Raw genomic sequence first — 27,637 nt, 5'->3', positions numbered from 1 at the left:
ACGCAAGGGCCAGACCCCGCCCCCACACCCCGCCCCACGCACTTCCGCCGGAAGTCGGCCTGGCTGAAATCGTCGCGTGCTGACGTCACTGGTTCGCCCGCAGTGTGCGGGCGCGCCCTGGGGGCGCAGGCGCAGTGCACCTGGCGGTTGGCTGACCCTGGCGGTAAGGCTGCCTTCGTGGGGCTCTTAGACTACCCCGCTGGTCCAGGGGCGTCCATCTCGCTGTCTGACTCGCCCTTCCTCGTTGTATATGGGGCTGCAGCCCCACCTCCACCCCGCTCGGGGCCCGGGCATGCCCAGTGTCCCCTCCGAGCCTTCTGCACCCCGCCCGCCACCTCGGGTTCCGGCCCACCCGCCGGGACCCTCGGATAGAGAGTAGCCTCGGGGAGGCCCTTTTGTCTTGTGCCCAGCGTAGGCACCTCAGGAATAGGGATAAACACCGGGATCCAAGGCTTCGGTTTATTTCTTCCCAGTGAGCTTTTTCTCCCGAAGTCTTATAACCCTGTTGACCCTGCGGGGTCTCAACATCCCCCTACTTCCAAATACTTTTCCACAGTGTATTCCCTCTGACTCCTACCCTGTCTTAGTATGAAAGTGTCGAATTGTTGTCTCTGCAGCCAGATCCAGCCTCCTAGAGGAACCATGTCTCCTGCAGCTTTGGGTGCCACCTGTTGTGCCAGGCGCCCGCCGCTGCACAAGAGGAGATGCCGTGTGAATTCTCTGTGAATGTTGGGAGGAGGAATGCCAGAGCTGTTGGCTTGAAAATTATCCAAACGAGATCTATGTAGGCTGGAGACCCTGAATCACCTCGTGAGAACTGCTGCTCTTTGTTTCCTCTGTCTTACCTCGTGAATAGTTTCTAGTTTGGTTATCTCAGTTGAAAGTCTGGCCCAGAATCATATCTGCTAAGGCCAAAAGTAACCATTTCCAGTTTCTTAATACAGGCCTGTGTGTTATCTCTGGTCTCTGTGGGTGATCCCTGATTGTTTTGGTCATTATCCTGGAGGGATGCTTCATAGGATACAATGCCAGATCCTGGGCGTGGGCCCCTCACTCCCTCTAGGGGATGCTTATTTCAATAGCGTTGTCCGCAGATTCTTTTGGGTACATTCTGTATCAGTATCTATGTGAAAATTTATACCTAAGAAAGTAAAAGAATGAGTCATTGCTGGGGGGAGGGAAGATAGATGCGTTTTTCATATTATTCCCCACTTTTATTTTGGAATTTGCAGGCAGGAGATGCCCCAAAGCAGTGGTTTGATTAGGAAACTCTTGAAGGAGAGAGAGCTCAGGACCATCTGGGTTGCCCCACTGAAAAGCAATGTGTACTTGAGGGTGGATGAACTGTTCTGGGAGCCATTTAGGGAGTTGATGTCTGAGAATATGTGCCATGGAATATATCCCTCAATAGTAGTCACACTCTTTCTTTTCCTTTGTAGCCCCAGGATGGACTTTCTGGTTCTTTTTTTGTTCTACGTGGCTTTGGTGCTGATTGGTGTTGTTATGATCTGCGTCTGCTCAAAAACCCATTATTTGAAAGGCGTTGTCAGGGGAGGAGCACAGGTAACAATGATGCTTGGAGACCACTGGGTTTTGACTACCACCAGTCTAAAAGGCTCACCAGTTTCCTGGCAACAAAAAGAGATGCCATTTTTATTCTTTGTTCACTTGTTCTTTCATTTATGGCAGTGGTGGTATATTCGAAAGTGTCTCTCTGTTTTTGCTTTTTTCTTACTGTTGAAAATAATCTTGTAATGATGCTTGACAGAAGATAGCATTCTCAAGCTTGGCTATTTTCCTCTGTATTTGATACCTGTAATTGGGCATGGATGTGAGCAGTGTCTGCCTGGAGGGGCCTGATGGGTGAAACTGGGGGATGTATGAGCAGAAGGCTGAGCATCATGCTGCCCACGCTCCTTCAGGGATCAAAGTGAGCAAAATTGGGGTGAGCAGCCTTGGGAAGGGGTTGACTTGTCAGGGATCTGGGCTAATGCCCAGTGATGTGGAGGTTGACTCTGGAACCTGGGATTGAACCCAAGGCAGGGAAGGGAATGGTGTTCACATTAGCATTACCTGATCCATCCCCTCTGCTCATCTCCCTTTGCCTGGAGACTCTGACATGGTGCCTTCTTTGGGGTCAGGGTGGAAATGGAGGAGTTGGCATCAAAGGAAGGCCAGCTGAGGAAAGCCCTCCTCTTGATTCTCTCTCTCTCTCTTTTTTTTTTTTTTGTGAGGAAGATCAGCCCTGAGCTAACATCCGTGCCAACCCTCCTCTTTTTGCTGAGGAAGACCGGCTCTGAGCTAACATCTATTGCCAATCCTCCTCCTTTTTTTTTCCCCCAAAGCCCCAGTAGATAGTTGTTTGTCATAGTTGCACATCCTTCTAGTTGCTGTATGTGGGACGCGGCCTCAGCACTGCCGGAGAAGCAGTGCGTTGGTGGGCGCCCGGGATCCAAACCCGGGCCGCCAGTGGCAGAGCGCACGCACTTAACTGCTAAGCCACGGGGCCAGCCCCCTCTTGATTCTCTCTTAAATCTCCTCTCTGCCCGTATGCAGAAACACAACTTAATATCACCAATATTGTCAGCTGAAAGTGAAGCATTTAATTTGTTTGGGAGTGGGGGGAATGAGAAATGAAATTGAATCTTTCTTTTTTCTTTTGTTTCAGATATTTTCCTATATAATTCCAGAATGCCTTCTGAGAGCCGTGCTAAGATTGCTTCATTACCTCTTCCATACACAGTATTTATATTACAGAGTTTAAATATTACTTCTTTTCTGTTTTAATTGTTAATTGTTGCTGTCCTCTAGTGTCAGGAAGCTCCTCGTGGTTTCCAGCTTGGTACAGGGAAGGATGCTGGCAAGGATCAGGAGTCCTGGGTTTAGAACCTCTTATTCAAAAATAACCTATCTTTTATCTCTGGGGTTTTGGGATGTCTACTTTTAAATAGAAATATTTAAAGAGTGGGAAAATATTGACATGCATTTCTGTAAAAAGAAATATATTCTGATACTGAGACCTCAATTCTCAACAAAGATGATAATAATAGGTAACATTTATTGAGTACTTACTATGTGCTAGGCACTTTGTGAAACGTTTCACATAGTTTCTTATGTATTTCTCACTACTATCTCAAGCCCAAAGGAAGTAGTTGGCCCTTGGTTAACTTTCCTTAGTATTGTATGATTTCTTCATGGAGAAGCCCCCGTGAGCAAGCCATGTGCCTATTTCCTTTCAGAAACTACACCTTCATTATCCTGCACCTCATCTTGCAAGGGATGGTTTATACTGAATACACCTGGGAAATATTTGGCTACTGTCAAGAGCTGGAGTTCTCCTTGTATTACCTCCTTCTGCCCTATCTGCTGCTGATTGTAAACCTGATTTTTTTCACCCTAACTTGTGTAACCAACCCTGGTAAGTTGAGGCTCTTAGGACAGAGACTGGTGACAGCTCAAATGTCAGTCTTACCGATAGTGCCTCTAACAAGGAGTGATCCCTCTAAGGACTTTGCAAAAGATTTTATATGTAATGTTTTCATGATCTTTCAGTTCTGAGTGTTTTCTAATTTTATTTTTTTCTTCCTTGACCATTTAGAACTGTTTAAAATTTTCCATATAAATTTTTTAGTTTAATTTTTTGATACTTTCACTTAATCGTATTATATAGAGAGCTTGTGGTCTGTAAGATACTGTTTCTTTTAAAAATTTTATTGATATTTGCATTATGCCTGGGTGTGTGGTCAGTTTTTGTAAATGATCCATGTGTGCTTGAAAAGAGTGTGTATTTCCTAGTTCTTGTGTACAGAGAACCATATAAGTATGTTAGATCAAGTTTGTTAATTATATTCAGATCTTTGATATTCACACTAATTTTTTTGTCTCATTGATTGCTGAGAGAGATATCTCATTCTGATGGTAGATTTGACAGATTTCTCCTTGTAGTTAGTTTTTGCTTCACATATTTTTTTATTATTTTATTTTTTATTATTATTTAAAAAAAATTTTTTTTTCTTGAGGAAGATTAGCCCTGAGCTAACAGCTGTGCTAATCCTCCTCTATCTATATGTGGGTCACTGCCGTGGCGTGGCTGATGAGTGGTGTAGGTCTGTGCCCAGGACCTGAACCTGTGATCCCGGGCTGCCGAAGCAGAATGTGCCCAACTTAACCACTGTGCCATGGGGCCAACCCCACTTCACATATTTTGAAACTATTATATGAGTGTGTATAAATTCGTTCTGTATATTCTTATTAGATGCATTCAAGTTTAGAATTAATATTATCTCTTGAATCTTTTTTAAAAATACAAGTCTCTTTGTCACTAGTAATACTCTTTGCTGTCAAGTCTCTTTTGTCTGATGTTAATATTATTACACTATCTTTCTGTTGATTGATATTTGCTTGATATTTTTTTCCATCCTTTAACTTTTAACTTCTGTCCTTGAAGCACCAAATGTCCATCAACTGATCAATAAATAAAATGTATACCTATCCAATGGACTATCATTCAACAATAAAAAGGAATGAAGTACTTATACTTGCTACAACATGGATGAACCTTGAAAACATTATGCTAAGTGAAAGAAGCCAGATACAAAAGATCACATGTTATATAATTCCCTTTACTTAAGGTGTCCAGAAAATGCAAGTCCTTAGAGACAGAAGGTAGATTAGTGGTTGCCAGGGGCTGGGGGATTAGAGAGAAATGGGGAATGACTGCTAGAGGAATTCTTTTTGGGGTGATGAAACTATTCTAAAATTGATTGTGGTGATGGTCGCACAACTCTGTGAATATACTAAAAACCATTGAATTTATGTTTTAAATGGGTGAATTGGGTTTATGAAGTATATCTCAATAAAGCTGTTAAAAATTATAAAATAAATTACTTAAAATATTAAATACAGCAGTTTTAGTTGTGCTGCATCAGGACAGGTTTTGTGAACCTCCAGTCCACTATATTGCTTGAAACTGACATTTGTGCTTACTTTTTTCAGGTACCATAACAAAAGCAAATGAATTATTGTTTCTTCAAGTTTATGAATTTGATGAAGTGATGTTCCCAAAGAACATGAGTTGCTCTACTTGTGATTTAAGGAAACCAGCGCGATCTAAGCACTGCGGTAAGTGTGGTTTTGGCTGCTCTGGCTCCACCTTCTCACAACAGACACATGGGCTTTGTCTGTAAGGGAATATTATGTAAATCTAAAAGCAGGGCCATTTGACCCCCAGACATGGGGCGGCCACTGCTAGTAGAGGCCAGATAGTGGTTTCTTTCAGGAAGTGAGGTCTTGTGTTCTTGTATAGTGGGCAACTGTCAGCCCTGGGCATGACAGCCCTTCCTTTGCCAAGTGGCAGGGCATATGGCCCAAGAGATGTTTCTGCACAATGTTGTGCTTGCAGATTTCAGTCCTGGCAGGGCCTGTTCTTCTGGGGAGTGGCCAAGATTCTACACTAGTGCTGTGCAATGAAAATATAATGCGAGCCACGTACATGATTTTAAATTTTCTAGTAGCCACATTACAAAAGTAAAAAGAAATAGGTGAAATTAATTTTAATGATATATTTTATTCAACCTGACATATCTAAAATACCATTTTAACGTGTAATCAATATAAAAAATCATTCATGGGGTAGTTTATATTCTCTTTCATACTAAGTCTTTGAAATTTGCTGTATATTTTACATTTACAGCATGTCTCAATCCATACACTATGTTTTCATCAGAAATACTTGATCTGTATTTAGATTTCATAAAATTTACAGTTGGGAGCTAGTGCTGATGGCTTAGTGGTTAAAGTTTGGTGCTCTCACCGCTTCGGCGGCCCAGGTTTGTTCCTGGTCTCGGAACCACACCACCCGTGTGTCACTTGCCATGCTGTGGCAGTGGTTCACATAGAACTAGAAGGACTTATAACTATACAACCATGTACTGGGGCTTTGGGAAGAAAAAACAAAAAAGAGGAAGACTGGCAACAGATGTTAGCTCAGGGCAAATCCTTCCCTGGGGAAAAAAAAAAAAAGTTGATGCTTTTGAAAAAAAAATTTACAGTTGGAAGAGCAGATTCACATACTCAAGCTATTCCAGACATTCTTAAAAGTTTTCTAGTAATTGAATCAGTACCAAAAAATCATTTTTCTTTAATATCCACATCTACATTCATATAATGGTTCATCTTTATCAGAAGAATTGATTTGACTTTTAAGCAAAAGTTATGTTTTAAAACTGTCCAAGTTAAGTAAATTCACTAACTTTTGTGTCATCTAAGTATTATTCACACTGAACTCAAAGGAGCATTGCACAAATTGAAAAACAACTGTAAATTTATCAATATCAACAAAGTATTCTGTCAAGGTTTTCTTGTAGCCACATTTCAAGTGCTCAGTGCCCACATGTGGCTAGTGGCTACTGTATTGGACACTGCAGTTCTAAAAGCTTGTTGACAGCAGCTGCCATTTGCCCCAGCTCATACTGCCAGTGGTCAGTTTGTAAAACTGTCAATAGGTGTGCATGGTGTCATTGTCTCATCAAGGACTAACCCAGGGTTGTGGCTCTCCCATTTCTGTGCAGGTGTGTGTAACCGGTGTGTGCACCGTTTTGACCATCACTGTGTTTGGGTGAACAATTGCATCGGGGCCTGGAATGCCAGGTACTTCCTCATCTACCTCTTGACGTTGACGGCCTCTGCTGCCACCCTGGCCATTGTGAGCACTGGGTTTCTGGTCCAGTTGGTGGTGGTGTCAGACTTGTACCTGGAGACTTACGTTGATGACCTTGGACATTTCCAGGTTATTGACACCGTCTTTCTTATTCAGGTAATTATGTTGTGGGCTGTGTGCTTCTGACTTCAGGTTTCAAAACTGGAAGAAGGACATTTGTTTTCCCAGTAAAAAAATGAAGGCATTCGTTTTTTACAAATTGATATATAATTCTTTTAATTGACATATAATTCATATACCATGAAATTCACCCTTTTAAAGTATACAATTCAGTGGTTCTGGTATATTCACAGAGTTGCGTAACCATCACCGCTAATTTCAGAACGTTTCATCATCCCAAAAATAAACCCATAAGTGTTAGCAGTCACTCCCCATTCCCTTCTCCTGTAGACCCTGGCAGCCACTAATCTACTTTCTGTCCCTATGGATTTGCCTTTTCTGGACATTTCATATAAATGGAATTATACAATATGTGGCCTTTTGTACTGGCTTTCACTAGCATAATGTTTTCAAGGTTCATCTATCTTGTAGCGTGAATCAGTACTTCATTCCTTTTTATGGCTGAAAAATATTAAATTGTGTGAATATATCACATTTTATTTATCCATTCATCAATTGATGGACATTTGGGTGTTTGCACTTATTGGTTATTTTTGAATAATGCTGTTATGAACATTTGTGTACAAATTTTTGTGTGGACGTAGGTTTTCACTTCTCTTGAGTCATACCTAGGAGTGGAATTGCTGGGTCATATGGTAACTCTGTTTGTAATCATTTGAGAACTGCCAGACTGTTTTCCAAAGCATCTGGACCATTTTACATTCCCACCAGCAGTTTATGAAGGTTCCAGTTTCTCCACATCCTTGCCAACACTTGTTATTATTTGTCTTTTTGATTGTAGTCTTCCTAATGGGTATGAAGTGATACCTTACTGTGGTTCGATTTGTATTTTCCTAATGACTAATGATGTTGAGCATCTTTTCATGTGCTTATTGGCTATTTGTGTATCTTCTTTGGAGAAGAAGATTTAGAGAAGCAGCAGCTCATTTTTTATTTGGGTTGTCTTTTATTCTTGTGTTATAAGAGTTCCTTTTATATTCTGGACACTTGATCCTTATCAGATATATGATTTGCAAATATTTTCCTACATCCTGTGGGTTGTCTTTTCATTTTTTTTGATAGTTTTTTTGAAACAAATTTTTTTTTTTTTTTTGGCCCTGAGCTAACATCTATTGCCAATCCTCTTCTTTTTGCTTGAGGAAGGTTGTCGCTGAGCTAACATCTGTGCCAGTGTTCCTCTATTTTTTTGTAGGTGGGACGCTGCCACAGCATGGTTGATAAGTGGCGTGTAGGTCTGTGCCCAGGATCCGAACCTGCAAACCCTGGGCCACTGAAGCAGAGCGTGTGAACTTAACCACTACACCACTGGGCTGGCCCTGGAAACACAAAAATTTTTGATTTTGGTGTCCAATTTATCTGTTTTTTCTTTTGTTGCTTGTGATTTGGTGTCATATCTAAGAAACCATTGCCTAATCCAAGGCCATGAAGATTTACATATTTTTCTAAGTGTTTTATAGTTTTAGCCTTTACATTTAGGTCTTTGATCATTTTGAGTTAATTTTTATATATGGTGTGAGGTAGGGTTCCAACTTTAGTAAGTGGATATCCAGTTGTCCCAGCACCGTTTGTTGAAAAGACTATTCTTTGCTCATTGAATTGTTTTGGCACCCTTGTCGAAAATTCATTTACCCTAATGTAAGAGTTGAAGCCATTCTTTCAAAAACTCACTTGATGGCTAAAAGATTTCATTTATGGGAAATAGCTTATGAGCAGTTATTTTTTTTAGGTAACTGTTTAATTCTCCTTGAGTGTTTTTTTCCCCTTTTGTTTCAAAGAAAATAAAATGCCATGAACAAATGGGATGTATACCATGAGGGCAAGGTTGGTTCAATATTAGGAAATAGATTAATATTTTATACAGCATTATTAAATGTAAGGAACAAGACATGATTATTTCTCTAGAAGCTGAAAAGCCTTTCACAAAATTCAGCATCCATTCTAATAAAAGCACTCAGAAAATAGGAATTAAAGAATATTGTCTTAATGTGATAAAATACACACACAGTCCCAAAGCCAGTATCTTTTTTTTTAACTCTTATTTTGATATAATTATAGATTTAGAGGAGGTTACAAAGAAATATACAGGAATCCCATGCACTCCTAAGCCCCTCATCCCATGGCAACATCCCTGTACAACCACAGCACAATGCCAAAATGAAGAAATTGACATTGGCACAATCCACAGAGCTGATTCAGATTTCATTAGTTGTATATGCATTCATTTGTGTGTATGTGTGTGTATAGCTCTGTGCAATTTTTTGACATGTAACTTTGCATAACCACCACTACAATCAAGATGCTCTACTGTCCACCAGAGACTTCCTCATATTACCCCCTTACAGCCGCACCCTCCTCCCCACATCCTCAATGTCTGGCCACCACTAATCTGTTGTCCATCTCTATCGTTATGTTATTTCATGATTGTTACATAAATTGAATCATACAGTATGTTTTTGAGATCGGTTTTTTTCACTCAGCTTAATTTCCTTGAGATCCATCCAAGTTGTTGCATGTTTTAATAGTTTTTTTTTTTTTGAATTGCTGTATAGTATTCCGTGGTATGGATGGACCACAGTGTTTTTAACCATTGACCCTTTGAAGGACATTGGGTAGTTTCCAATTTTTGTCTATTATAAATGAAACTACTGTGAACATTCATTTACTAGTTCCTGTGTGAGAAGAAGTCTTCAGTGTGATTGTTGGGTGTAAGTCCACTTTAGGTTTTGAAAAGGACTACCATACTATTTTCCAGAGGGGTTATACCATTTTACATTCTCACCAGTGATGAGGAATGATCTGGTTTCTCTGCATCCTTGCCAGCATTTAATCTTATCACTAATTTTCACTTTAGCCATTCTGATAGGTATGTAGTGATACCTCATTGTTGTTTTATTTTTTATTTATTTATTTATTTTTGTGAGGAAGATCAGCCCTGAGCTAACATCCGTGCTAATCCTCCTCTTTTTGCTGAGGAAGACCGGCTCTGAGCTAACATCTATTGCCAATCCTCCTCCTTTTTTTTCCCCAAAGCCCCAGTAGATAGTTGTATGTCATAGTTGCACATTCTTCTAGTTGCTGTATGTGGGACGCGGCCTCAGCATGACTGGAGAAGTGGTGCATCGGTGCGAGCCCAGGATCTGAACCTGGGCCGCCAATAGCGGAGCGAGCACACTTAACTGCTAAGCCACGGGGCTGGCCCCTCATTGTTGTTTTAACCTTGAGTAGTTTTTATTCTTAAATTTTTTTCCAATGGTGTAAATTTGCAAACACACTGAAAAGTTAAAAGAGTAACAAAGTGACTACCCATATACCTTCCACTTAAATTTAAACATTGTTAACATTTTAATGTTTTCTTTCTGTATGTCTGTATATATTTTTCTGTATTAGTAGAAACAAGTTGGAGACATCGTGTTGCTTTACCCCAGAATACTTGAGCATGCATCTTTTAAGAATGTGAACATTCTACATAACTACAATGCTGTTTACCACCTAAGAAAAGTAATAATCTGTATACTATCTAGTCCATATTCATAGTCTAGTCCATATTTCCCCATTGTTTCAAATATATCTTCTATAGCTTTTTTACCTCCTTGAACCAGAATCCACTTTATAGCTATGTATTGCATTTGAATGTTATGGCTTTTTAGTCTCTTTTAGTCTAAAATAATGCCCCCGCTTTTATTCATGAAATTAACAATAGTTTAGTTGTCTTTTAGAATGTTCCTTGTTCTAGATTTGTCTTTTTCCTAATTGTGTCATCTAATTTTTCTCTATTCCTTTATATTAGTGTAACGTGGAAGTTAATTCTAGAGTCTTGATTAGATTCGGATTAATATTTTTGGCAAAAATGCTTTCTAGGCAGGGATGTGTATTTCATACTGCATCCCATCAGGTAGAACATATGATCAGTGAAGCCCCGGTTGATCCATTGGTTAAGATGGTGACCACCAGCTCTCTCCATTGGTGAAGTGCATTTCCCCTTTGCAGTGGGTGATCTGTGTATATGGTTTTACTTTTGTATTTAGGACTTTCTTTAGGCTAGATTCCAAAAAATATAAATACTGGGTCAAAAATTATCAACATTTATAAGTCTTTTGATATTAATATACGTTGTCAAATTGCTTCTTAAAACCTTGCTTAGAGCAAGGTGTAAGTGTACACATTGCTTAGAGCAAGGTGTAAGTGTTCATTTCATTGCATCAGAGCAGGCATTGATGGTGCTTGGGGTGGGAGGTGCTTTTAGTTTGATAGGAAAATATGGTATACCCTTTTTAAAAATTATATTTCTTTCATTACTTTTGAGTACTTTCCTTGTTTGTCAGTCATTTGTATATCTTCGTTTGTGAATTATGTCCTTTAACTGTTTACCTCTTTGATATTAGATAACTTTTGATTTGAGTTCTTTACATAATGATAGTTAATCCTTATTGTATTTGTTTTCTATTTTTGTATCTTTTTTTGTATATAAAAGTTTAGACATTCTTCCTCATCAAATCTCTTTTCTTTGTAACTTCAGTTAGAAAGTCTCCCCTATCAAGAGTTTTGATAAATGTCTACTTCTCTTTTCTCCTGACTTTGCAAAAATATTGAACTCTTTCAAAATTCTTCATTTTGTTTATTATAAAAAATAACTTATAAGAATTCAAGCAGTCCAGAGTGTTTAAAATGAAAGGGGAGGAGAGAAATCAGCGAAGGTGGTCAAAGGGTACAGACTTCCAGTTGAAAGATGACTAGGCTCTGGAATGTAATGTACAGCATGGTGACTGTAGCTAACAACACTGTGTTGTATAGTTAAAAGTTGCTAAGAGAGTAGCTCTTAAAAGTTCTCACCATACACAGACACACACAAAATTATATGTAGATGATAGATGTGTTAACTAACCTTATTGTGGTCATCATTTCGCTATATCACATCATTACAATGTGCATGTTAGACTTTCACAATGCTGTATGTCAATTATATCTTAGTAAAGCTGGCGGAAAAAAGAAAATTTAAAACATCTTGAAAGAAAAAATAAAGTGAAAACTGGGAGTTATACTCCTCCCCTCCCAACAGTTTCACTCCCCAAAGGCAACCACTTTAGTAGTTTGGTGTGTATGTTTCAGGCTTTTTTCCTATGTGTATTTATATGGCTGCACACCTTCACAGCGTCAGTTTTGTTTTGTTTTTTGCACAAATAGGATCCCATTGTGATCCCTGCATCTTGGCTTTCTCATTGGGCAATATATTACCAACATCTTTTCCAAATCAATACATGGAAATTGACCTAATTTTTAATGGCTCCTTATTATTCCATAGTATGACTATGCCAGAGTTTTCCTCTTCCTCGTGGATGGACATGTAACTTGCCTCTTTTAGAAAGAGGGGCTGTTAAAAATCAGTGCTACAGTGAATACCCTTGTACATGTATCCTGTGATTGTATTGTTTTAGGGGAGAGATTGCTCTCTCCATTTGGACTTGATTTTCTTGCAGGAACTAAGATCTACATTTATTCTTTATTTTATACATAGCTAACTGGCATAGCACCATCTCCTGAGTATCCTTCCCCTTTTTCTTCCATGGACACGCTTCATTTTTCCCATGTTAAACTCTTGTACATACTAGGACTTCTTCCTGGGCTGTTTGTCATGCTTTTTATGGTTCTGATTTGTGTCCAGTGGGTCAGATGTGTATGGAGGTGGGTGACCCGGGGAGGCAGCTCGGACATGTTTGTGGGTGCTGGGTGCTGACCCTGACTTGTGTCACAGCCTAGCTGCCTAATGTGCTTCTGCTTCTTTGCCCCCAGTACCTGTTCCTGACCTTCCCAAGGATCGTCTTCATGCTGGGCTTTGTCGTGGTGCTGAGCTTCCTCCTGGGGGGCTACCTGTGCTTTGTTCTGTACCTGGTGGCCACCAACCAGACCACTAATGAGTGGTACAAAGGTGACTGGGCCTGGCACCCCCATGTGGCCTGGCCCCCATCAGCAGAGCCCCGGATCTACCGGAACATTCACTCCCACGGGCTTTGGAGCAACCTTCGAGAGATCTTTTTGCCTGCTGCTGCACATTATGAGAGAAAGAAAAAATAAGAAGGGGAAGAGTGTTACTGTCTTTTAAATATAGTAATTTTTTATACATATGGATATTTACTTTCTAAGCATTTGTTTTTGTTTGTTTCTGGTTTCTTCTATGTGTTTATAAATCAGCTTTCAGTGGGTAAGGAAGGGAAGGGAAAACTAGTGTTTACTGAGTGTCTGATGCTTGCCTGGTGCCATGCTGTATCCCGTGGTAGAAATCCCCCTTGCTCATCCTTTGTTCACTCAGCCTGTTAGGATGGAGCATCTCTGAAGTCCTAGTGTCACGGGAATCAAAGCTGATTTCTCAGAGGTTGCAGTTGACCTTGGTCTCCCACTCCAGACTCTAGGCTTTCAGACAGGAGGGACCTTATGGGTGTGTCCCCTGCTGTGCAGGAGGGTCTCAGTGACTTGGAGCTATGCCTGGTTGCAGCCTCTTAGATGCCCTTCCCATCTCTCCCAGGGAAAGGCCTTGGTTTTTTTTTTTTTAATCTCTTTAACCACACCCAGCATCCTCACCCAGGCCTGCCCTCTGGCCAGCACGGGCCTTTTACACAAGGCACAGTCCCATACTTGTGGCCTCCGTCCCCCCCTCCACTGGCCTCTTGTGGCCATATTCAAGTCTTTTCTGTCCTATATTTAAAATCCCAAACTAATCCCCCAGTTAATTCAGTGCAGAGAGATCAATGCAGGAAGAGACATTCATAGAAAGTGCTGAGGGTTTTTAGGATGGGAGAGCCTTTAAGAGTAGGAGACCTAAGGCTCCCATGGCTCTCCCAAGCTGGGCCAGGCCACTCTGGAGGGGATTGGGGTACAGGGATTCGGGACAGGCACTGGGAGTCAGGGGTAGGGGAGCATCATTTATCATTGCAGCCCCGTGAGTTCAGAATAGACATAATCTTTAGATGAATTGCCGAGGCCTCAGCCAGGGCCCTACATCACCGCCCCAAAGCATGGGGGGAAATCAAATGTGTAGGCTTCCAACGCCGCGCAAAGGAAGGGGAGCTCTGGCATGTGTTGCGGCTGGGGTGGGGGAGCGCGAGACCCAGTGAGCGTTCACTGGTGGGTGTGGCACCCCCGCTGGGCGGTTCTCGACTCGGCCCCAGGCCCGAAGGCCGTCGCGTGGCCTGGGGCGTGGCTGGCGGGGACAGGGCGTGGCCGGGGGGGCGGGGCCTACTTCGGGCCGCGGCAGCGCGCGGGCCGAGCCGCCAGGTGGCGCCCTCCAGAGAGCGCGCCCTCGCCGCGGCCTGCGCTTGGCCCCTGCGGGCCGCCGTCGCCGCGCTCGGCATTCCTCGCCGTTCCCTCCGCGGCGTCGGGCTTGCGCGGCTGTCGCTGGCTCCGCAGTCGCACACCTGGGCACCTGCTGGCCGGGGCTGCGGCGATGGCCTCTTGAGCGGGCCCGAGTGCGGGGCGGCGGGCGGCGGGGGGGCGCCGCGGCCCAGGCCCGGGGCGGCGGCGGAGGCCGGGTCGTGGCCTCTTTGTCTCCAGCGCGGCGGGCGCGTCCGCGGGGCTCGGGGCGGAAGTCCCGACGCGCTCCCGGGGCCCCGGGCCGCCGCGGCCGCACCATGAGCGACATCCGCCACTCGCTGCTGCGCCGCGACGCGCTGAGCGCCGCCAAGGAGGTGCTGTACCACCTGGACATCTACTTCAGCAGCCAGTTGCAGAGCGCGCCGCTGCCCATCGTGGACAAGGGCCCCGTGGAGCTGCTCGAGGAGTTCGTGTTCCAGGTGCCCAAGGAGCGCGGCGCGCAGCCCAAGGTGCGGCGGGCGGCGGCTGCCCACACCGCGTCCCCGATGAGTCCATACCCCCCGGCCCCCTCTTCCCCCCTCGGTGACGAGTGTGTGCCAAGCCACAAACGCCCGTGCTCCTTCAGCAGCAGCAGGCAAAAGCCACCTTGTCCTGAGTCCTGAGCATTGCTCAGCCGAGTGTCTGTTTTGCGGGCTTATGACAGCCATGTCTCAAGGGTGTAAAAGGAAGAGACTTTGCGGACTGCCCACGAGCCGCACTAAAGGCTGTTATGGAGAGTCTCAAAGCGCTGTGAGGTCATCCTGAGTCCCCCAGGATGATGTATGATGATGGCTGATGAGATTAACAGTGGAGTGCTACTCCCTGGGACCTGGGCTTTAGAGGGGTGAAAAGTTCTCCCGGGGAAAAGAGTATATTTTTTGTTTTTTTACTGTTTGAATTAATAAACACGTTACAGCCAAATTTCTTGTCGCTTCTCCTGGGTTTGTTTTACAGAGATTGAATTCACTTCAGGAGCTCCAACTTCTTGAAATCATGTGCAATTATTTCCAGGAGCAAACCAAGGACTCTGTCCGGCAGATTATTTTCTCCTCCCTTTTCAGCCCCCAAGGGAACAAAGCCGATGACAGCCGGATGAACTTGTTGGGAAAACTGGTCTCCATGGCAGTGGCAGTGTGCCGAATCCCAGTGTTGGAGTGTGCAGCCTCCTGGCTCCAGGTACTTCTCTAGAAACAGCCTTTTCCTGAGAGTGTCCGAAGAGGAGTTTACTGTCAGGAATTTTCATTTAATTGGATTTTGGGAGAGGTCTTTTCCACATGTCTTATCTCCTGATTGTCACTACCCTGTGTGCTGATGTGTCAGTCCTATTTTTACATACAGGTAGTAACAGTTCTTGAGAAAACAGTTTGTAATGGTAAATGAATTTTAAAAAGAAAATTTAAATTTTCTTCAAAAAAAATTTTAAATGAATTTAAAAAGAAAATCTGCAGCCACTATCTGCAGAACAAGTGAAAAATCCTTTTTCTTAGGTGAAAATGATAAGGTATGATTTTGAAAACAGGTATGCATGCAGCCTCAAAGATAGGATTTTTTTTGAAAAGATGGTTATATGTCAAATTGTGGTAATGTTTGTTTTCTATACAGTTAGGTCAGTAAGCATGTGAGTTGTTTTGCACTGTTCCACGTGACATTGCAAAGTTGATGACTCTTCTAATGGATATGGACATAAGAACCTTCTAGAGTGTTTTTAAATATCCAAAGAAAAAAATGTATATTTACAATAGGTTTCGTGTTAGATGGTATTTTGGAAGATCCATTTTGTTTTACATTTTTGTTAGTCAAAGTCTTTGAAAAATTGATAATCCACTTTGAGTAATCAGTAAAATTTTGATTAATGTGATCCTCAGCTAAGCATACGGAGTTTACTATGTTCAGTTTCACAAACCTGCTTCATTCCCAAATACAGTCTTTTTTTTTTTCAATTTAATTAAATGTTTTTCTTGTAATTTTGTTTATTCTTAAAATTTGGCTAACAGAGGTATATGTTCTTTTTTATTCTATGTGTAGTGTTCCTTATAGCACATAGGTAAATCTCAGTGGAGTCTGTACCTTAATTCTCACCAGTCCGATTTCTGGGGCATCTGACTTGAACATGTGTGTTATATTTAACCTCAGGATTACCTCTATCCCTTGATAACCTAATGGAGTCAAGTTTAGCATCCTCTAATTCATAGTATAATTTTCCATTTATCTCTCACGATGCTCCTGTGCTGGCTAAATGAGCAGATGTCAGCGACAAGAAAGGGTCTGAGTGGTTTGAGTCAGGGTTTGCCACACTGGGGCGAGGGGCTGCAGCTTCCTCCTGAGGAAAGGTAGAGATGGCTGGATTAGTGTTGTGGGGGCAGATTTCAGCCTGAATGAACAATGTGGCCTTCTATCTCCTCTCAGATTCCCCTGCAGGCCACGTTGGGGGCCTGGAACTATAGCATCCTGAGCAGCTGTTGAATGTGGCAGTAGCTACAGATGGGCATCTGAGTGGGAGGGAAAAAGGCAGAGGAGAGTGATGATGTAGGATTCGAAAGAATTATAGAAACCTATAATAGAAAGCCTGTAAGAGAATAGGATTGTAAGTTGAGAGTGTCCTGCTCTAAATCGTGGTAGTTCACACACTCTTCTGAAGCTCTTGAAAGTGGTAGCAACTGTTCATTTTTGCCTTAAGAGTCTCACCTGTAGGGTCACAAAAATTGTCATTTCTTCACCTGAAGTCAGAAATGATCTTTGCTAAGTAAACTTCAAAGCCTTTTATATGAAGGGCAAGATAGTAAATATTTTAGGCTTCGTGAGTCAGATAGTCTCCGTCACAACTACTCAGTTCTGCCCTTGTAGTGCAAGAGCAGCTTCAGACGATAGGCAAACATATGAGCAGGGCTGTGTTTCAATAAAACTTTATTTACAAAAACAGGTGGCGGGATGGATTTGGTCTGTGGGCTTTAGTTTGCCAATCCCTGCTTCAAAGTAAGCTGTGAACATCTTTTTCTTTTCTTGGAAGTGGTTCTGCCTGTTCTGGTGGCCTTCACCATATGTACATAGTTGCTCATCTACTAGCTCACGACACATATAGTTACATGACCGTGGCTTCTTTCCAGCGGACGCCTGTGGTCTACTGTGTGAGGTTAGCCAGGGCCCTCGTGGATGACTACTGCTGCTTGGTGCCAGGATCTGTTCAGACGCTGAAGCAGATATTCAGTGCGAGCCCTCGCTTCTGCTGCCAGTTCATAACTTCCGTCACTGCGCTTTATGACCTATCGTCAGGTAAGCTTTAAGCGGGTTGTTGCCGTCAAAGAAGCTTCAGCTGATTGCCGGTTTTATTTCCACTGGACACCCAGGTGAAATGTCCAGTGAACGCTTTGGCCTTTTTTTCTCTGGAATTTGTGTTTTATTTTAGGCTGAAAGCTAAAGGAATGGGCCACCTCGGCTTCTGGAATTTGCTAACAGGGAGCTTTCCTTGGTGATTCCCAGTCACCTGACTGAGAGTGGTCCAAGTGGCAGATAGCCTGAAAGCTAGGGTCTGGTGTCGGAGGGATGTGGCTTTCCTTCAGACATGACTTGCTTTTTCAGCCCTCACTTTTTATTTTGAAAAATCTCAAAAAACGTCAGGAAAGTTGCAAGAATATTACAACAGACATTCATATACCTCTCACCTAGATTCACCAGTTATGGACATTTGCTGTATATTCTCTCTCTCTCCCCCTTCTCTTTCTTTCTCTCCCTCTCTCTCCACACACACACTTGCAGATATTTTTTTTCTGAACTACTGAAAGTTTGTTGCCAATATCACGTACCAGCTCCTTAAGCATGTAACTTCTAAGAACAAGAATGTTTCCTTACATAACCATGATACCGTTATCACATCTAAGAAATTAAATATTGACAGAATACCATTATCTCACGTATAGCCTATGTTCATATTTCCCTGATTGTCTTAATAATGTCTTTTACAGCTTTTTTCCCTCCTTTGGGGGATCAGGAGAATTCAGGATGCAATCAGAGATCATACGTTATTCATAGTTGTCATGTCACTTTGGTCTTGTTAAATCTAGAACAGTTGCCAGGGTTTAAAAAAATTTCTTACAACATTGACTTTTTAAAGAGCTCAGCAGACCTGTTGTTTTGCAGGATGTCCTTCAATTTGGATTTGTCTGATTGTTTCCTTATGAAAAGATTCGAGTTAAACATTTTTGGCGACAGTATTAGCTAGGTAGTGATGTGTCCTCAGTGCCTCACACTAGGATGCACACGTCAGTTCTACTGTCGATGATGTTTTTGAGACTTAACAAGCTGCCAGGAGAGGTCCTCCAGGTGGCCATTAGATGGTATTTGACTTCAGCTGGGAGAAGCCCATGTCCCTTGTCCCTGCCCAGCAGCAGAGCCCTCTGGTCAGATCATTTTATGCAGACTGTCAATAAAGAAAACCAATAGAAGTTGACCAGCTCTGGCTGAATTGGGGCAGGGGGTCTCAGACCCCACCCATTGGGCTCTGCTGCCCACTTTCCTCCCCCGGGGGTGGGTTCCAAGGAACATGGATTGACCAGCATGGCTTTCCAGTGCACTGAGTCCTTCCACACCTGTGACCTCTGTGACCCCCACAGCCCGAGTGGCCCCTGGGCATGGGCTGTGGCCCTTGTTTTCCATATGGGGAAGTTGTGGACCTCGCCCCGGTGAGCAGCTTTCTGTGCAGAGCCAGACTCAAAAAGCCGGCTTTTCTGTTTCGGGTTCCCCCTTCTCTGCCCTTGGCTCTTGCTGCTCAGAGGGCTAACAGACCGTCTCCTTATCCCGGTCTGAGAGCTAAACCAGCAGGTCGAGGGCCTGCAACAGTATTGTCCGTTTTTGTTCAGTCCAGGATTGGTCTCCTGCCAGCACCCTGATTACATTTGATTCTCCTTTTATTTGTAACTTTTTTTTCTTGCCGTTAGACTTTTTCATTCTCTAGAAAAAGTTAGTGTGGACGTGGTGTGACATTCAAGTGCATATCTTGTTCACACTCTGACTTATTACTTCTTCTCTGGCGGTTTGCCACTGGAATAGGAGGCAGGTCTTGTCGAGCCATGCCTGCTGCTGGAGTGGAATTTTCCCTGGCGCTCTCCTGCAAAGGCTACTAAGAGCTTTTAACAGCTGGGATCAGGCCTTTTGTCTTCCAAAAGGAAAGATTTAATTAAACCCAGTTTATAGCATCATAGTTGCCCTTTCAGTCATCAGTTGTTCCAGGCCAACAAGGACAGAAATTGACCTTAACATTGGGAATGAGTTAATTACCATATGTAGAAGAAAATAATGTTCAGAGAATACCACTAACATTCTAGAATGGATGTGAGACATGGGATTTTTCTCTTAAGCCATTTTGCCAATCTGATATTGCCAGTCAGTGGTTTCTTTTTTTTCACACCACTTGACTGAGGTGTGATTGACCTACAAAAAGCTGTACATATTTAACCTACACAGCTTGCCGAGTTTGGAGATATGGAGATCACTGGGCACGCAGCAGTGGCCCTAGAGAGCTGGGCCCGGAGTCTGCTTTCAGAATGGTGATAGGTGCTGCTCTTGGGCACTTCTGGTAACAGGGGAGCGTTCTTGGGGAGTCTGCCCTAAAACCACAAAAAGGAAGAAGCTCCCCTAACCAAACAAAACCTCCTCCTGCCCGAATTCTGCAGGGAACTTGGGTCTCTGGGTAGGAAGGTCATAGGGATTATTCACTGTCAAGTACACACTCACGTGTACACACAGGGCATGTGTGCACACACTGCCTTTGCAGTGGTGGGGAGAGAGTCTGCTGTAGGAGTGGGCTTGAGACTGGCATTTCCCAGACAGAAACGTCTCCGGGGGATCAAGGGGCTGGATGCAGGGTTGCCTGCTGTTTGTTTTCCCAGGTAAGGATGGTAGACAGCTGCTGCCTACCGCTGCCGTCATTTCATATCAGAATGGTAGAGGGCAGCAGTTTAATGCCGAAACAATAGATAGGCATAATCTTGGGAAACGGCCTGTGTCTCCTGAGAAAGAGCTGCTGGGAACCTCACACCCACATGTGTCTCTCTGACCCCATGCTCTCCTTCCTCAGCCTTGGCTATTGGACATCAGCAGCCTGTCATCCTTAGCTTTTCCGTGAGCTGAGGGGTGCACAGTCCCAGAGACAGGAGGTGGGACCCACTTCTGTGCACAGCCAGCCTAAGGGCATTGCATGCTGATCCCAGGATGGGCAGTATAGCCTGGTGGTTAGGAGCTAGGCCACCTGGGGTCAGATCTGAGCCCCTCCACTTACTTTTGATGAGTCCTGGGGAAATTACTTAACATCACTTTGCCTCAGTTTCCTCTGGGTTTGTTTGAGGATTAAATGTGTTCACCTGTGTAAACGAATTAGACCAGTACCTGGAACATAGTAAGCCCAAAATAAATGTCAGTGTGTTTTTATTATTAGTGTTCTCTGTCTAGGCCCTAGAACATGCGAGTTCTCAGGGGTCACAGGAGGTCAGGCTGTTGCTTAGACAAGGGTTCCAGGTTTGGGGTTGGACCACGAGGAGACACCAAACGCAGGAATGAAACCTACTCACAAGGAAAAGGATGAGTGTGGTGGTAGTTTTGGACATAACAAGTGTGGAATTTTATTTCAATTGACACGTAGGATGAACTTTCTTCAAGACATAACAGTTCTGGGGAATTGTTGATTTAACAAATACAGTCATGTGTCACTTGACAGGGATATGTTCTGAGAAATGTGTCATTAGGCGATTTCGTCGTTGTGCGAACATCACAGAGTGCAGTTACACAAACCTAGATGAGATAGCCTATGACATACCTATGCTCTATGGTACTAATCTTGTGGGACCACCATCGTATATGTGGTCCGTTGATGACCAAAACATCATTAAGTGGCGCATGACTATTTCTTGAGTCCTACCTTGGCCGGACAGTCCTGGCATCAGAGATAAACACTGGATAAGACAAGAGTGCCAGCCCTTATAGAGGGGATGTTCTAGGAAAGGGGACAGGAACAGATAAGCAAAGAAGTCAATAGTCTGAATATCAGGGTGAGTACTGTGAACCTAGGGGTCTATCTCCCCGCTGTCCACTCTGTCACAGGGGCTAAAAACCCTCCTGACCTAACCTGTCTTTGTTTGCAGATGATCTCATCCCACCGTTGGACTTGCTCGAAATGATTGTCAACTGGATTTTTGAGGACCCGAGGTTGATTCTCATCACTTTTTTAAATACCCCAATTGCAGCCAATCTCCCAATAGGATTTTTAGAGCTCACCCCGCTCACTGGATTGATCCGCTGGTGTGTGAAGGCCCCTCTGGCTTATAAAAGGAAGAAGAAGCCCTCCTTATCCAACGGCCATGTCACCGCCAAAGTTACCCAGGATTCAGGAGAGATGGACAGAGACTCCCACCTCTTATACTCCAAGCTCCATCTCAGCGTCCTGCAGGTTCTCATGATGCTCCAGGTCCACCTAACTGAGAAGAACCTTTACGGACGCCTGGGGCTGATCCTGTTTGACCACATGGTGCCGCTGGTAGAGGAGATCAACAGACTGGCGGATGAACTGAACCCCCTCAACGCCTCCCAGGAGATCGAGCTCTCTCTGGACCGGCTCGCGCAGGCTTTGCAGGTGGCCATGGCCTCTGGAGCCCTGCTGTGCACGAGAGGTGGGTGCTTTTCTGGCCCGAGCCTTCCTGGGGGTGGGAAGAAAATAGGAGCTCCTGGACAAATACTGTTTTCTGCTTCTTTTAGGACTTCTTTCCTCTTAGTGTACACAGGGAAGAGGGCGGAAGTCGCAGAAATATCCAGGCAGAGCACTCTGACCATGGCGTCCGTCTGTCTCCTGGCTGTTGTGCCCAGGACTGGACTCCTCGAGAGTGTGGATAGTAGCTTAGTATCTGTCCTCCTAGGGAATCTTGTTTTCTTTTTCTGTAGTCCTTTTTTATTGAGGCATAATTTACATGCAGTAAAATGCATAGGTTTAAGTGCAAAGTTTGATGAGTTTTGACAAATGTATACACTCACGTGACCACTGCCCAATCAAGGCATAAAACATTCCCATCACTGGTTTTGAGTGTTCCTTAATCCTCCTGCATTGCAGTGTGAACTCGCCCAGGAGGATGATCTGATGCTAATGACATGCTGTGTTTGCTTTGTAACCGTTGGCTCGCAGAGGTTGCCAGTGGCCCCAGGTGTGGTCACTGGTGGTGGGTTTCCCACTTAGCGCCGTGGACATCTGATCTGCCTAGTGAGAGCCCTGCCTCTGGGCCCTTTCCCAGCATCTGACCGATTGCCAACAGAACTGCCCACTTTCCTGAGTGATGTATTCTGTTTGGGGCCTGCTTTGTTAAAACAAAAATTGAAGAAGGAGAACCCAGTTTCTAAATGACGCTAGGAAAATGGAGTCTGAGGCACTATTGCTATGTTGCTAGCATCCTTGAAAAGAATGGCAGTGAACATTTCACCTTGTTGTCTCCAGTCTGCTCCTTAATTCTGTACCTCCTTGATTTCAGATGACCTGAGAACCTTGTGCTCCAGGCTGCCCCATAATAAGTAAGTGCCCTCCCGTGGCTTCTTGCTGGGTGGGGGACGTGGGGGGGTGCGAGGCGAGTGGACCCCTTGTCCTGGCCTCCTTGGGGAGAGCTGGTCTGCATGATCTAGAGCTTCTGTATATAAGGCGCCCCTTAAGGACGTGATGATAAGTGGGGGACAGATACAGTAGGGTAACCCATGTGAGAGGAAGCCCAAGTAGAGAGGGAATCAAACAGGTGAAAAAGTGGCCGTCTTGCTAACTCAGAGTGTCATTCACAGCTCACTAAATCAGCGCACATATGTTTGGTGGGGATGTCGGTGCACACGCACTGTTGGTGACGTGAGTGGCACAGCCGTTTGGGACCTACTGCAGAGCCACAGCTCTAGGCCACAGCTTGTTGGTTACACTAGCACTTTGGCATCATGTGGCACAGACCACGTTCTGAGCGCGGTTTTTTCTGTGGTTTCTGTGATGCTTGGGCAGTCTCTTCACCTGTCTCTGAGCCTCAGTTTCCCCCCTTGTAAAATGGGGGCAGTAATATCGCCTGCCTCATTGGGTTGTAGGGAGGATTCAGTGGGGAGGTGTTTGTAAATTTCTCAGTATGGTCCGTGGCACGTGGGAATCTCTCCATAAATGGTGGTTATTGTCATAATTTGGGGGAAATAGTGACAATAGTGGTGAAAAACAAGAACTATATGGTCACAAAGCTTCTGGTAAGAATTCCAGCCTTGCTCTTTCTTGTCTGCATGACCTTGGGCAAGTTCCTTGTCTCCCATTGCCTCCGTTTTCTCTGTAAAATCAAGAAAACAATAGTACTGCCTCATGTCCCCCTGCCTCCTCCGGCCCCCCTAACCCCCACGTAGGATTTCTGTGAGGATTCCATGAGTCAGAACACAGAAAGCACTTAGTACTTGGTGTATATATAGTAAGTATGTAACAAGTGTTAGCTGCTGTCACTCTTATTATTTTCATAACTTAGGAATTTTACTTAATCTAATTAATTTCACTGAATCCAAGAAGCAAGAAGCTATGTGCACAAAAGTGTTTCATGCAAATCCACTATTATTAGTAGCAAAAAAAAAAAACTGGAAGTGACCTAACTATCTTATAGCATGGGGATACTTAGTCAGTTAGTAGTGATACATCACCAACATGGTGTATCCACTAAAAATGGTAATCGTGGTACCGTGTGAGGAAATGTTTGTAGTTGAAGGCAGACCCCTGCACCCTGCAGTGTGCACAGGGACAGGGTTTACAGCAATCAAAACAACCCGGTTAGGTTGGTGGGGGGATTAATGTTCTTCAGACAGTCACACTGGTCTTCAGTAGGGGTAGTGGGGCTCCAGGGCTGGCGTTGCATTGGCAGGCAGTGTGGACAGAGGGCGAGCGAGCCAGCCAGGCCCCACTGCACCGCGTGTGCTCACAGCTCTGTCAGGGCCAGCAAGTCTGGGCAGGTGTGGCTGATACAGAAATATGCATCATTTGAGGCCAAAGCGTTGGCCAGATGCAAGTTCACGGGCTGGTGGTGAGAGCAGCTGCAGCCAGAGGGCTGGCGTCCTCGTGCTGTGCTGGGGGACTCTGAGTCCAGCTCTGCAGGGGAAGCTTCGGTAAGGTGTCTGGGTAGATACAAAAACCGAGCAGGCGGAGTGGTTTCTGGTGGAGCGGAGTGGTTTCTGGTGGAACGAAGTGGTCCTGCGTGAGATACTGTATCAACAGAATGGACGGCTCGTCCAGTGGGCCACCTTTCCCTCAGGAGCCCACACTGTTCTTCACTTTTTTTTTTTCTGGGCTCCAAGAAAATTGCCTGGCATCTGAGGACATTGTTAGTATAAGTTGGCACCTTTCCCCGCCTTTGTAATATTTCCCTTTGTGCACAGCTTTCATTTAATGTTTTCAGGGCATTAAAACAACGATAGGGTATAAATTCTTAATCATCTTAGTATTGTAACTAGGGGTCCCCATTGGAATCCCTCTGGAACTTCTTAACAGCCCCCACTGGGTCCCCCCTCCGGGAGCCTGTGGCTGCCTCTCCTCCCCGGGACAGCCTGGCACTGATGTGGGGAAAGAGAGAGGACACGTGGTCCCTTGGAATGCTGCTTTGATTTCTGATGGTCTCTTTTGTGTTAATTGTCTTTCCGACTAGACTAGAGACTTTTTGAAACTCCTATCTCTGGCAGAATGTGCAGGTTCAAACACGTGACCTCAATTTTGCCTCTGTAATGCTCCCTCCTTCGATTTATTTATTTGTTTGCTTATTTTGATTGAATTTCTCACCTAGAGTTATGAAAAAGTAGTAATGTAAGTGACAAGAGGCTCAGAAGACCTTCAGGCCACTCGAAGGCACCAGCTTTCTTTATGCCCTCGATTTACTGCCTGAGCCTGCCTTCTGGGCTCTGGACACCAGGCTTTGTCCTTGGGGGTGGGAGGGGGTGAGGGTCAGTCTGCAGAAGACCTAGCCCCCTCTCTGAGAGCTCCAGGTAGCAGGCTGACAGTAGTCAGGGTGCGCCCAAGGGTGAGGTGACCTGGGGGGTGGGCTGTCACGTGCAGGGAAGGTGCGGCATTGTGGGACCAGGAAGCTGAGGGGCGAATGATGGGCGTGAACAGGACCTGGCAGGTGGGATTTGGTGATGTGGAGAGACAGGCATGTGGACACCAGGCACAGGACCCAGCAGAGCCACAGCCTTGGGTTGAGGCTAGGAGAGCAGAGAGGAGGCCTCAGTCCTGAAGAGGGGAGGGCTGATTGGGGACAGAACCGGGAGAATTGGTTATTTCAGGCTGACAGCAGGATGTGGGCAGCCTGAGTCCTTGGAAAGCGAGAAGGTTAAGGAGCTCTGCTGATCATGCTGGGAGGGGAGAGCAGAGTTAGAAAGGACGAGGCTAATGAGAGGAAACTCTTCAAGGAGTTTCAGAAGGAACCACATTGGAAATGACACTGAATTCAGGACGGAAGGGGATTTCTGGGACAGGAAGGCTATTGATGTCCTGAACCACAGAGAGGGGAATGCAGGCTGGTGAAGGCGTGCAGCACCTCGGGCTCCAGGGCGTCTCGGGGTGGAGGGAGCTGGGGAGGGAACAATGGATACACGAGGTTGTTCGCCAAGGCCCCGGGTGTGATGAGCGGGGGGCGTGGGTGCAGTGGGAGGCTGCCGCTCCGGAGTCAAGGAGCAAGTGAGCAGGAAGGTCTGAAGCTCCTTGGGCGCAGAGTGGGAGGGGAGGGGACCCCTGAAGGTGGGTGGGGCTGGGTCCAGGCCTGGGCCATCTGAGGGTGGCCTCTCCATGTCAGGCTCATCTGGAAGGCCAGCTTTTGGGCGGCTTTTCTTGGAGTCCAGTTAGGACTCAGTCGTTAAGAATGACTGAGAAAACTGACCTGCTGTCCTGTTTGCTGTGGTGCCTCAGTCTCGACCCTCCTAAGTGTAGATGGTTGAGGCTGGAACAGCTGTCCACTTGCAGTGCTTCCCGAGCCACAGACGTGAGCCTGCATCCCGAGCTTCTGTGGACCGCAGGCCCGGGTGCAGGCCCTCCCTTCTTGGGCACCTGTGGTTCCTTCAGGGCCCTCCCTCCGCTTCGTCGCCTGCAGGATCCTGGCTTTTCCCATTGCTGGCCCTCCTCTCTCCTCTGCCCAGATCCCAGTCTAAACCCTCCCACCTCCAAGGCACCTCCTGCTCCTCCCCAGACACCAGCTCGAAGTGTCCCCATCTGGAAACCTGAATGTTCTGTGCCTGCATCTGGTGCCTCTCCTAGCACATGTGTGAGGGCCGCCATGGCGTCCAGGCCTTCTCTCCTCTCCCCTGTGGTGCCAAGCCCAGAGGTAGACAGGGCCAGCCCCGATGCCATGTATCAGATGAACGTTGCCATGTATCAGATGAACGTTGTCACTGGAGTCCACACGTCCTAATCCTTCTCCTTGTGTTTGCAGCCTGCTCCAGCTGGTGATCTCGGGCCCAGTGCAGCAGTCGCCACACACAGCACTTCCCCCTGGCTTCTACCCTCACATCCACACGCCCCCGCTGGGCTACGGGGCCGTGCCGGCCCACCCGGCCGCCCACCCCGCCCTGCCCACACACCCCGGGCACACCTTCATCTCAGGCATGACGTTTCCATTCAGGCCCATCCGCTAGGCCGGCGCCCTCGTACCGCCGAGTGGCAGTGTGCCTTCTGCGCCCGGTGTTGGAGGAAGCCTTCCAGGGAAAGGGCGACTGACCCTGTAGAAGAGGACCTCTGAGAGGCAGCCAGGCGGCCCCTCCTCACCGGGAACTGTGTTGGTGCGGAAGTTCTGTGACGTCGCGGTCCAGGTGCCTCCTACCTAGTCACATTCGTAAAAGTCCAGATTGGATAGATGAAAAGAAAAATGTCCAGCCCTCTGTGGAGTGATGTGGGTGTCTTTAAAAGATGCCAGTTCTGTGAGCCTGTTGTCTCGTGTGTCAGTTCAGACACACGCTCTGAGCCTGTGCTTCCAGAGCAAGGATGTGAGAATCAGCATGTGCAAGTCCGTTTGTCTGGCTTCTCTCCTTGTGGAGGGGAGGTGTGCCTGCCGTGACCACAGGCCACTTGGATAGATCCGTGAGCTCGAAGCTGCAACGTTGTGACTGAAAGCTGACAGGTGGCACTGGGCACTGTTCAAGGAAACCCGTGAGGACTGTGCTCATCACTGAGGAAAGGAACTTCTCTGTTTTATTGGGGTCTCTAAATTTTCCTTTCATATGTTCAAATAAATTTTTTCTAAACAGTTTTATAGACTTTATGGAATGTATTTTAAAAGCTTAGTAAATATGAGCCACAGTGGTTTCCTCCTTAGTCTGCAGTGATCATGGTAAAGAGACTGAAGACAATTTTAGCCACTCCTTTTGACAAAAACACGGAGGATGGCGTCCCCGCCCTGGGCAGGCGTCTGGGGTCTGTTTGCTTCAGGTATGGTTCTCTTCCCTCAGGTGCAAAAC

General features: G+C 45.4%; 2 protein-coding genes across 4 annotated transcripts; both read left to right on the top strand.

Annotated features, from left to right (window-relative positions):
• The first annotated feature begins 355 nt into the window (after window positions 1–355).
• ZDHHC4 (zDHHC palmitoyltransferase 4) lies at window positions 356–12,961 on the top strand. 3 transcript variants are annotated; one of them, XM_087417526.1, is made up of 8 exons: window positions 356–810; window positions 1,440–1,563; window positions 2,669–2,742; window positions 3,240–3,418; window positions 4,996–5,121; window positions 6,570–6,814; window positions 10,229–10,336; window positions 12,626–12,961. In XM_087417526.1, the coding sequence occupies exons 2-8, from the start codon at window positions 1,447–1,449 to the stop codon at window positions 12,905–12,907; spliced, it is 1,131 nt and encodes a 376-aa protein (XP_087273652.1). In that variant the 5' UTR covers window positions 356–810; window positions 1,440–1,446; the 3' UTR covers window positions 12,908–12,961. The 3 variants fall into 3 exon arrangements, with proteins under 3 accessions (XP_087273652.1, XP_087273654.1, XP_087273653.1); XM_087417528.1 differs by lacking the exons at window positions 10,229–10,336; window positions 12,626–12,961 and adding an exon at window positions 8,031–10,205 and having other exon boundaries at window positions 359–810; XM_087417527.1 differs by lacking the exon at window positions 10,229–10,336 and having other exon boundaries at window positions 374–810.
• A 1,237-nt stretch (window positions 12,962–14,198) lies between these two features.
• INTS15 (integrator complex subunit 15) lies at window positions 14,199–27,429 on the top strand. The gene is made up of 6 exons (XM_004440865.3): window positions 14,199–14,649; window positions 15,134–15,355; window positions 17,284–17,449; window positions 21,310–21,834; window positions 22,681–22,720; window positions 26,617–27,429. Exons 1-6 carry the CDS (start codon window positions 14,458–14,460, stop codon window positions 26,816–26,818), a joined length of 1,347 nt encoding a protein of 448 aa, XP_004440922.1. The 5' UTR covers window positions 14,199–14,457; the 3' UTR covers window positions 26,819–27,429.
• The last annotated feature ends 208 nt before the right edge of the window (window positions 27,430–27,637 follow it).

Source organism: Ceratotherium simum, chromosome 26 (genome assembly GCF_057802395.1).
Source record: "Ceratotherium simum simum isolate JZ-2026a chromosome 26, ASM5780239v1, whole genome shotgun sequence".
Lineage (NCBI taxonomy): Eukaryota > Metazoa > Chordata > Mammalia > Perissodactyla > Rhinocerotidae > Ceratotherium > Ceratotherium simum.
Note: the sequence above shows the minus strand (reverse complement) of the source record. Positions and strands in the feature narration are given on the sequence as shown.

Coding starts and splice junctions, on each gene's coding strand:
- ZDHHC4 (XM_087417526.1), top strand. CDS start 1,447: ATGGACTTTCTGGTTCTTTTTTTGTTCTACGTGGCTTTGGTGCTGATT. Junction 1,564..2,668: donor TTGTCAGGGGAGGAGCACAG/GTAACAATGATG, acceptor CTTTTGTTTCAG/ATATTTTCCTATATAATTCC. Junction 6,815..10,228: donor ACACCGTCTTTCTTATTCAG/GTAATTATGTTG, acceptor CTGTATTAGTAG/AAACAAGTTGGAGACATCGT.
- INTS15 (XM_004440865.3), top strand. CDS start 14,458: ATGAGCGACATCCGCCACTCGCTGCTGCGCCGCGACGCGCTGAGCGCC. Junction 17,450..21,309: donor GCTTTATGACCTATCGTCAG/GTAAGCTTTAAG, acceptor CTTTGTTTGCAG/ATGATCTCATCCCACCGTTG. Junction 21,835..22,680: donor AGCCCTGCTGTGCACGAGAG/GTGGGTGCTTTT, acceptor CCTTGATTTCAG/ATGACCTGAGAACCTTGTGC.